Source organism: Brassica napus, chromosome C1 (genome assembly GCF_020379485.1).
Source record: "Brassica napus cultivar Da-Ae chromosome C1, Da-Ae, whole genome shotgun sequence".
NCBI classification, from domain to species: Eukaryota; Viridiplantae; Streptophyta; class Magnoliopsida; order Brassicales; family Brassicaceae; genus Brassica; species Brassica napus.
This window is the reverse complement of record NC_063444.1, coordinates 2,376,103-2,386,246: the sequence shown is the minus strand read 5'-3', so window position 1 is coordinate 2,386,246 and position 10,144 is coordinate 2,376,103. Positions and strand designations below refer to the sequence as shown.

Sequence of the window (10,144 nt, the reverse complement as noted above, 5' to 3'; positions counted from 1 at the left end):
GTTAGTTTTGCATTTGATTCAAGTTTGGGTATAGGTTTGGGGTTAAAATCAAGTTGTGGGTTAGTTTTGGCAAAAACCCCTTATTTTTTTCAGGTTTTGTTTTGTATACCAGCTCAAATTTTAATAATAGTTACACCAAAAAATTGAATAATAGAGCAATTTTTGATGTAAAAACTAGTATATTTTTCTTATACAAAATTAGATATTTTGCTAGCTCATTTCCCCCAATTTATCTCTAAATTTAAATGTTAGAACATGGAGATGACATGAGTAGAAGTTTAACTGTGGTGGAAGAACATTCACAGAAGCAAGGATGAATAGGGGATTATTGACTTTAACTATCACTTACATAAGTTACAAAGACAAATCACAAGACTACATTTTACTTTAGCATAGACACACACTCTTTTGACATGAAGAACATGTCTGAATACAATCAAAAGACTGGATCAAGCCAGCTGCAACAACTCTTCACGTTTAATGTCGAACACCTTCACCAAAACATCTTCCACGACCTACCACATTTCACACAAACACATTTCACTTAAACTGTGCGGAAACAAAAGCAACAAAACCAGCTGCAACTGAAAACACACATATGCCTACCTTGTCTGGAGTTGATGCACCTGAAGTCACACCAATGGTTATTGGCCCCTTTGGAAGAAAATTCTCCTTCTCCACCAGCTCTCCGTACTGTCAAAATGTAAAAGGATAAGATCGTTGAAAGCTATTCAAGCAAGACTGAGTGGACGTTGGCACTTACGTGGAGCTTGTAGGCTATTTTGTTACCAGGACCTATCCGTTTCTCACTGTCTATCCAGTAAGAAGGGATTCCACGGACCTCTGAGATCTCCTGAAGGTGAGAAGTGTTGCTTGAGTTCCACCCACCAACCACTAGCATGAGGTCAATTTTCTCTTCCACTAGCTCATAGATTGCATCTTGTCTCTCCTGAAAAAGAGATTAGCATTTTTTTCAAAGCATGTTTTATAGGCATGACAATGAGATTCTAGCAAAAGCTTACTTGAGTAGCGTCGCAAATGGTGTTGAAGCTGATGAAATGTCCGTTTACGTTTTCCACTCCATACTTGCGCATCATTGTCCTCTCGATTAGTTTCCCTGCAGGGCATGAGACTCAACTATAAGATGTGTTGTTTCCAATGATTTTGATTTAAAAGCAGTGTACTAACCAATCTCCTCAGTTTCTCCCTTGAGCATCGTTGTCTGGTTTGCAATACCGACTTTGACAAGGTCCTTGTCAGGGTCAAAACCCTTTGAGACAGCATACTTGAATTTCTACAGACGCCAGCCACCATTAGATATGTATACATCAGTACCAAAAAGAGCATCAGAGATTGTGGAAGGAAAGGGAGGTCTTTATTACCTCCATGAAGTCCTCTTTAGTGGAGCTAGATCCATCGAGTTCACCACCAAGAATGTAATCACAAACGTAATTCGCCTGTTGCTCAACACATCAGCAACAAAATCCTTGCAAAACTCTTAACGAATATAGGTTTTTATCATTACCTCTTTCATGTTCTTGACGATGATGTACTTTCCAGCAAAAGAAGCAGTAGCAATGGTCTCTTCATGGTTATATTTACCGTGAATTATCGATGTGTATTCACCCTTCTTGTGCTTCTCAACCATGTTCCAGACCTTTGTGACCCAAGGACAAGTGGTGTCAACGATCTGAACCTTTTTATCATTGAGAGCAAACATCTCGTCAACACCAGCACCAAAGGCAGGGAGGATAACCACATCGTCTTTATCCACTACATCAAACTGCTTCTTTGAATCCTCAACCGGAATAATCTTAACATCCATTTCTTCTAACCTCTGCCACACACAAAAAAAAAAAAAACTCACTAATGAATCAATACAATTCAAGTAAATCAATTTGCCACACAAAGATAGAGTATAGTGGCTAAGTTACATACCTTGTTGACGGTGGGATTATGAATGATTTCGTTAGTAATCCAAAGCCTTTCCTCAGGAAACTGCTTTCTTGCTTCATAAGCGATCTGAACAGCACGCTCAACGCCCCAGCAAAAGCCATAAGCTTTAGCGAGTTTCACTGTAACATCTCCCCAAGAATATGTATACCCATTTGTTTTCAGCGTCTCCAATATATCACCTAAGAGTGCCAAATACAATAACAAGATGAATCACCATCCCATGAACTAACAATCTAACATTAATAGTTCTATTTTAATTGTAGTTTTAGTTTTATTCATACAGATTAAAAACATTTAGTTTGTTTATCATATTTTCAAAATAAAAACATCATCATCTATGCACCTAATGATATTTCGACCAGGGTAATAAACTTAGAGAATATTTCGACCAGACTAATAAACTTAGAGAATATTGTTAATAAATTTTGCACTGATATTATAAAACTACACCTACAACAATTAAATAAAAAAGAAAAGAGGGAGTAACAACTAACAAGTATGGAACTTACTGGTGTACTCTCGATTCATGAGCTTGAGTGTCTCCTCTTTATGACCGAATCCTTTACGGTTGTAATTCTCGCTTCTCGTCAAGTTCTTACGGAACGTCTTCGCGTCAAAATCGGAGCCCATCGATGACAAAGGAACGTCCACGTCCTCATTTCCAGAAGAGCACCGGACTGAAAAAGGTTTCCGGCGACGGAAAGATCCGGAGAGATGGTTCTGAAGCACGAAAGTATCCGGGCGCACGCATAATCGGCCGAACTGGAAAGCAGCAGCCATGGAGACAGACAGACAGAGAGGAAGTAGAGACAACAACGACACTGACCGGAACTTGTAATGAATGGATGGTCCCTGTTTTTATCTCGATCTATTTGAATTAGATTATGTAACGTGTAGTAGTAGTATGTTGTATGTGAAAATTATATTTAAATAATAGTTTTATTTGAAAATACGTGTAAAATGCAACCAACCACGTGGACTTGGACTTTTGTAGTCTTATTTTGGGATTTGGGTTTCATATTTGTTGCAAAATAGTCTCTTAACCCACGCCACAAAGACGACCGTGGGCGAACGTGAAGTCGTGCAGTCTTAAATTTATGGTTGTAAGTCCTGTTCGGGAACGCGCTGGGCACTAATCGGACGATCGGGTTGGATCTAGCGTCTAAATAGAAAATCAGAGATTAATCGAAAATTATGCAGAAATTTTTAGATTGTTTACTATGTTATAAAACATGTTAATATTTAATTGTGTATAACATTAATACATTTTCATGTTTAAGATTGTATAAAACACACAAATAGAATATATAAACTTAATATAGTATAATTTTCATCAAAATTATGAATATAAATGATATTTATAAAATTTTAGATCAAATAAATAAATAAAAATATTATTTAAAAAAAAAATAGATTAGGCTGCTAGGCGGTCATTTAGGTGTTCTAGACTAAGAAAATCGGATATCCGATTTTTTAAACCGATTTATAGGCGACCGATTTTAAAAACATGGGATGTACGTACCCGTACCCTTAAACACGTGTGTGATTTTGTGAATATAAATAAATCAGGTTTCTAGATTGTTTCACAGTTTGTCATCTTGTTATTAACCTGTAGTCATTTTCATGAATATTAATTAGAATATGATTAATTTCCCTTTCAAGTACTCCCTCCGTTTTTTAAATCTCTTCTTCGTTTTTTTAAAGATAGATATTTTGGTGTTTAGCACACTAATCATGCATCGTTTTTTGAAATTACCAAATTCTAATGCTTTTTAACCAATAGTCTTACAATAAATCCAATTAATTTTATTTAAATTTGTAATTTTTGTTATAGAAAACATAAAAATCTATAGTCATGAAACAAATGTTTTTTTTTCTAAAACTTACATCTGAAACGGAGAGAGTTAAGACCAAAAATAATCTTCATAATTTTACATGGGCTTGAGGCCCATATGTTATACCAAGCCCAAAGTGACTAGTGAAAGTGGTGTAGGGTTTATCCCGGAGCTGAGCGCTGAGGAGCTAAAGGAGAATCGGGCAAGTCAAGCGATGGAGTGTAGACCCACCGCCAATGGTAGCCCGGAGAAGAACTCCGTCGGTCCTCCTTCTGCTCAGACCTACCTTGATCCTCACTACTGGGACGAGAGGTTCTCATCTGAGGAACACTATGAATGGTTCAAGGACTACTCTCATTTCCAGCATCTCATCAAATCCAACATCAATTCCTCTTCTTCCGTACTGCCCCTCCTCTCTCCGCTGTCGAGATCCGTAACTTAATTGCAAAAATTTGATTTTGATTTTGTTTTTTTTTTGAAGGTTTTGGAGCTGGGATGTGGGAACTCTCAGCTGTGTGACGAGCTGTATAAAGATGGGATTGTTGATATCACCTGCATTGATTTATCTTCCGTTGCCGTCGACAAGATGCAGACTCGATTGCTGTCAAAAGGGTACAAAGGTATTTCCATATTCATGTATGTCATCATATAGTCTATTTTATCAATTTTTAGTTGGCAATTTCAAAAATCTCAGCTTAGAACTTGATTAGTCTCTCTTGCTTGCCTGTGTAATTGTATTTGCTCTGGTTGAAGCAAAATGTTCATTCTATGTTTGATATTTTGATATATTATTATTCAGAAATAAAAGTGGTGCAAGCTGACATGCTAGACCTCCCCTTTGACACCGAGTGTTTCGATGTGGTTATTGAGAAAGGCACCATGGTAAAGATGAACTTAACCTCCTTTCATTACATTCCATTGTTTTCTTTAGGACTTAACTTAGTTTTGCGAATGTGGTTTCCAATCTTGAAATACGATGAGAGAAAGCTCGTGATTTTCTTTCCTCTTGTTAATCAATTTGGTGAAGGAAGTACTGTTCGTGGATGCTGGTGATCCATGGAATCCCCGTCAAGAAACCGTTAGCAAAGTCATGGCTACTCTTGATGGAGTTCACCGGGTTCTGAAACCAGATGGGATTTTCATTTCAATTACTTTTGGCCAGGTAATTAGATGAGTCTGTCTTATTATATATCTTATTCTCAAGTGTCAGCTCTGAAATACACTCTCTCTTTTTTTCTTGGCATGCAGCCGCATTTCAGGCGTCCTTTGTTTATGGATCCCAAGTTTAATTGGTCCATGGAGTACAACACTTTTGGCGATGGATTCCATTATTTCTTCTATATACTAAGAAAGGTAATTAACTAAAGAATCTTTGCTTTCAATGGTTAGCTTTTGTTCTCTGTTTCCATTTAGTGAATTCTCACAAGCTCTTAGTAATAATATGTTTTGCTTATTGCCAAAACAAATTAACTGTCACAAAACTGAATCCAACAACATATGGACCAAAAATGAAATATAGATCTGAAATCTGATCAGGAATGGGTTTACTTAGTATGCTATTTCAACCAAGTTTCGTGATCAAAATGAGGTATTTATATAGAGAATGTAGTTTGACTACGATGCATGCCTCCATATCGTTTGAAAACTGGGCCTTAACAGGATAGTCAAAGATATGAGTTTGATTTACCTTCTCACAAGTCAAACTTGTGATATTCTGGTAGTTTATGTTGCCTTTGTATACCTTTAACTTGTGATATTTCATTGAATAATACCCTTCTTGTTCAGGGAAAGAGACGTATTGATGAGAAAGAAGAGGATGAAAAACATAAAGATCCACCAATAAACATGTATCAAGATGAACTTGAAGGCGAAGACTACCTCTTCCGAACAAGCATCGACGCTGAGGAAGATTAGAACAGATTCGCTGTTTTGTTTGCTGTGTAATACTCTAACTATTTTAATTTGTAACTGTAGTTCAATCTTTGTGATTTTAGACAAAAAGATTAAACTAAAAATGAAGTTGAACCATTCCGTAACATACAGTTTACACTGCAACATATTATGGACGTACGTGGGAATCAATGAATAAACTAAAGTTTGTAACAGGTATTTGAGGACTAAACCAGCATAAATAAGTGTCTTAACCAAAAAGAATTGTCAGTTCTTACAATATATTAATCTATGATATCTCTTCTCTTTTTGGGCTTAGGACAAGTAAAGATATCCAAGTTTCTCCGGTCCCATTAACTCATACATGAGCTTACATGTTACGATTGAGTGGATTTATAGCTCATACATATGGCTTACAAGTAACAAGCAAGTATTGGTTGTGGAGAAACGATTGACTACTTGTTTCGTAAGTTAGTAATTGAATAGTCTTATTAATAAGTTCGTATTTCTTTTGACTACTAAAAAAAAAAAAAAAAAAACGTACTAATCTTTAAAAAAAAAAAAAAATCTGAATAAAGCCAATTTTAAAATCTAAATTTAATATTTAATCTGCTATTCAAATCACATATGATGGTCAGTCAATAAGCTAGACTGCAAAACTAATTAAATGGTCCGCAAAAAATGTCATTAGTTTCCCCGTTATTAATAACCATTCCTTTTTGGTGAAGATTAAATAACCTTTCCAAATTACTAGAGTATCTTTCTTTGCTATAAAAGCTTTTCCATGCCATTCATTGCAAAAAAAAAAAAAAAAAAAAAACAATCACAAACATCCTTGAGTTATTTTTCTCCTTGGTAACCAAAACGACGACGTTGCAAGATGAAAGTCCCCGCATAAAAGGCGTGAGGTAGATAGAGGAGGAATCTCTTTGCTACGCGATTCAGCTTCTTCTCCTCCTCCTCCTCCTCTCTCGGTGCTTACTACTCTTTCAACCGGAGAGAGAGCTTCTTTTGTGATCTCGCCGGAATATTTATCCAACCCTTCCAATTCCAATTCACTCTTTTATTTAAACTTCTTTTCATGAATTCGATTCTCCTTCCGTAATTGCGAAGTAAAAAAAACGATGGATGATTACTACACAGCTGACGAAGAGGATTGCTATTACTCCTCCGATCATGATGAGTCTCTGGGCGGGATTGATAACGACGATTCCGAATTTCACGCCGCCTCCTCTAAGAAATCAACCACTCAGGTCTCTTCTCCCCTTTGATTATTCTGAAAGTGAATTTCGATGATTTGATCGCAATTGTGGGGGTTTAAAACTCGATTCCTGCGTCGTTCGTCGTCTCAATCTTCTGGGTTTTTCGAAAGTTTCATCCTTTTTGTGTCTCGGATTACGAAATTGGGTAATCAGTATGTTTGAAATTAGGGCTTGAGAGCTAAAATCAGTATGAAAATGTTCAATTGTGTGACAATTACTTTTAATCAAACTGTATTGTTTGCCAAAGTTTATCAATTTGTTTTTTTTTTTTGTTTTTTTTTGGCAGGTCATCACGCAGGAATCGCTTCTAGCAGCACAGGTGAGTTAGGCAGAGAAGACTCTTGTTTAATGTTTTTCTTTTTGGTGATCTGTAATTTGTTTATTTGTGATGATGCAGAGAGAAGATTTGTTAAGGGTGATGGAGCTGTTATCGATCAAGGAGCACCATGCTCGGACTCTTCTCATTCATTACCAGTGGGATATTGAGAAGCTGATTTCTGTGTTTGTTGAGAAAGGAAAAGACAGCTTGTTCTCTGGAGCTGGTGTGACTGTCTTCGACTGTCGATACGGTGGCGACTCTTCTTCCCTTCCTTCGTCTTCTTCGAACATGAGCTGTGATGTCTGCCTAGAGGATGTGGTAGCTGATCTGATGAAGAGGATGGACTGTGGCCATTGCTTTTGCAACGATTGTGAGTGGACTCCATCTTATCATATTTTTTAAAAAAAATTAATGGTAATGATTTTAACTTTTTAACGCAGTTATTGATTTGGTTTTTTTTAAGGTTGGACGGAGCATTTCACTGTCCAGATCAACGAAGGCCAGAGCAAAAGGATCAGATGCATGGCGCATAAATGCAACGCTATCTGCGATGAAGATGTCGTCAGGAGCCTCGTCAGTAAAAAGCGTCCTGATCTAGCGGAGAAGTTTGATCGGTTCCTTGTCGAGTCGTACATAGAGGACAACAAGATGGTCAAGTGGTGTCCGAGCACTCCACATTGCGGGAATGCGATACGAGCTGAGGATGACAAGCTCTGCGAAGTTGAGTGTTCCTGTGGTCTTCAGTTTTGTTTCAGCTGTATGTGTCAGGCTCACTCCCCTTGCTCTTGTTTGATGTGGGAGCTGTGGAGAAAGAAGTGTAGAGATGAGTCGGAGACGGTTAACTGGATAACTGTTCATACCAAGCTGTGTCCCAAGTGTTACAAGCCTGTGGAGAAGAATGGTGGGTGCAATCTCGTGAGGTGTATTTGTGGGCAGTACTTTTGGTAAGAAATGTAGTTATCATCTCTTCTTTTTTTTTGCTTTGTGTTTGCTTAAGTCTTCGGGTTCGGGTAGTTTGGTTTCCGGTTAGTTTGGTTCAACATAAATTTACCTGAAATAAAGTGTTGGTTCGGTATTCTGTTAGTTCTGTTTTTGAAAATCCTATCGAAGTTTTTGATTTTGGTTTAATTTTCTTAAAATTTGGATAATTTTGGTTAAATTCGGTTATTTGGTTAGTTGGGTTTGAAATTTGGTTAATTCGGTTCGAGTTTTTGTTATGTTTTCTTGGTTTTAATTTTTAAGTTTTTTTTTTAGAAAACCGAAGTAACCGATTGTCAAACCAGAAACCGGAACTCCTATCAACATAAATAAAGTGCTGGTTCGGTATTCTGTTAGTTTGGTTTTTGAAAATCCTATCAAAGTTTTTGATTTCGGTTATATTTTGGTTTTAATTTTTATTAAAATGTTGGATAAGTTCGGTTAATTTCTGTTAAATTTGGTTAAATTTGGTTATTTTGGTTTGAAATTTAGTTATTTCGGTTCGAATTTTTGGAATGGTTTGGTTATAGTTTTTAAAACCAAAGTCACCACCGAACCAAACCAAAACCTACCAAATCGAACCGAACTCCTAACTGAACTAACCGAAAGTTTTGGTTCGATCGGCGGGTTTAGTTCGGTTCAAAATTCCGGCCCTGTGTTTGCCTTTCTAAACGAGCAAATGCCAAAATGGTGGAGTGTCTCATGTTTGCTATGTCATCTTGTACAGTTGGCTATGTGGTGGAGCTACCGGAAAGGAACACACCTATAGAAGCATAGCCGGTCACAGTTGTGGTCGGTACGAAGACGACAAAGAAAGGCAGATGGAAAGAGCCAAAAGGGATCTAGACAGGTACACACATTACCACCACCGATACAAAGCGCATACGGATTCATCAAAGCTTGAAGATAAACTCAGAGACACAATCCTCGAGAAAGTGTCAAATTCAGAAAAGAAGGAGCTGAAGCTCAAAGACTTCACATGGGTCACCAACGGACTCAACAGGCTATTCAGATCCAGACGGATCCTCTCGTATTCTTACGCCTTCGCTTATTACATGTTCGGTGAGGAGCTGTTCAAAGACGAGATGAGCTCTAGTGAGAGAGAGATGAAGAAGAATCTGTTCGAGGATCAGCAGCAGCAGCTCGAGGGTAACGTTGAGAAACTTTCTCAGCTGTTGGAGGAGCCCTTTGATGATTTTAGCGATGATAAAGTTATGGATGTGAGGATCCACGTCATCAACTTGTCTGTTGCGGTGGATAGCCTCTGCAAGAAGATGTACGAGTGCATTGAGAATGACTTGCTCGGTTCTCTTCAGTCTGGTATCCACAACATCGCGCCTTACAGTTCGAAGGGGATCGAACAAGCGGCTGAGTTTCATGCTTCGTGGAGTTCCTCCAAACCTTTGGATAGTAGTGGTACAAGCGGTAACTAATAACCCTCTTGTGTGAATCATATTCTATAGTTATTGAACCGATGAATCTAATACTAATATTCTTTGTAACAGGGGAGACATCAAGGCCTGAGAAAGCTTCAGGATCAAGGGACTCGGAAGACATGGTTTGCTCTTCTTCAAAGAAACGTCCGAGAAGAGAAGGAAGTTTCACAAACAGCAAAGTCACTTTGTTGGACTTGAACTTGCCTGCTGATTTCATCGACCAGAACTGAACTGGAGCTCAACTCAAATCCCTTTTTTTGTCTGTGTTTTGTCCAAATGGTATGACATGGCAAAATGGGACTTACTAATTATTATTTTTCTTTATTATAGTTTTTTTGGTTTATATATAACTATTGTTATAGACTTCTAATATATATATAGTTCTCTGATTCAGCTTATGAACTCTGTTACTTCTCAATGCCTTTGAGAATGTAAATTTGAAATTCAAGAGAATTATTAGTCGATAAT

General features: G+C 37.5%; 3 protein-coding genes across 4 annotated transcripts; 2 read left to right on the top strand and 1 right to left on the bottom strand.

Annotated features, from left to right (window-relative positions):
- Window positions 1–312: 312 nt before the first annotated feature.
- Window positions 313–2,849, bottom strand: LOC106401636 (4-hydroxy-3-methylbut-2-enyl diphosphate reductase, chloroplastic). The gene is made up of 9 exons (XM_013842177.3): window positions 2,466–2,849; window positions 1,939–2,135; window positions 1,526–1,837; window positions 1,383–1,457; window positions 1,189–1,294; window positions 1,023–1,117; window positions 764–949; window positions 607–693; window positions 313–515 (listed from the first exon to the last, which is right to left on the bottom strand). Exons 1-9 carry the CDS (start codon window positions 2,734–2,736, stop codon window positions 450–452), a joined length of 1,395 nt encoding a protein of 464 aa, XP_013697631.1. The 5' UTR covers window positions 2,737–2,849; the 3' UTR covers window positions 313–449.
- Window positions 2,850–3,876: 1,027 nt separating this feature from the next.
- On the top strand, window positions 3,877–5,827 carry LOC106397500 (EEF1A lysine methyltransferase 4). The gene is made up of 6 exons (XM_013838088.3): window positions 3,877–4,191; window positions 4,273–4,411; window positions 4,591–4,673; window positions 4,819–4,953; window positions 5,040–5,144; window positions 5,577–5,827. The coding sequence occupies exons 1-6, from the start codon at window positions 3,892–3,894 to the stop codon at window positions 5,703–5,705; spliced, it is 891 nt and encodes a 296-aa protein (XP_013693542.2). The 5' UTR covers window positions 3,877–3,891; the 3' UTR covers window positions 5,706–5,827.
- A 752-nt stretch (window positions 5,828–6,579) lies between these two features.
- On the top strand, window positions 6,580–10,143 carry LOC106401613 (probable E3 ubiquitin-protein ligase ARI1). 2 transcript variants are annotated; one of them, XM_013842153.3, is made up of 6 exons: window positions 6,580–6,934; window positions 7,230–7,262; window positions 7,341–7,632; window positions 7,726–8,206; window positions 8,968–9,656; window positions 9,746–10,143. In XM_013842153.3, the coding sequence occupies exons 1-6, from the start codon at window positions 6,806–6,808 to the stop codon at window positions 9,904–9,906; spliced, it is 1,785 nt and encodes a 594-aa protein (XP_013697607.1). In that variant the 5' UTR covers window positions 6,580–6,805; the 3' UTR covers window positions 9,907–10,143. The 2 variants fall into 2 exon arrangements, with proteins under 2 accessions (XP_013697607.1, XP_013697606.1); XM_013842152.3 differs by having other exon boundaries at window positions 6,584–6,934; window positions 8,968–9,665.
- Window position 10,144: the final 1 nt, after the last annotated feature.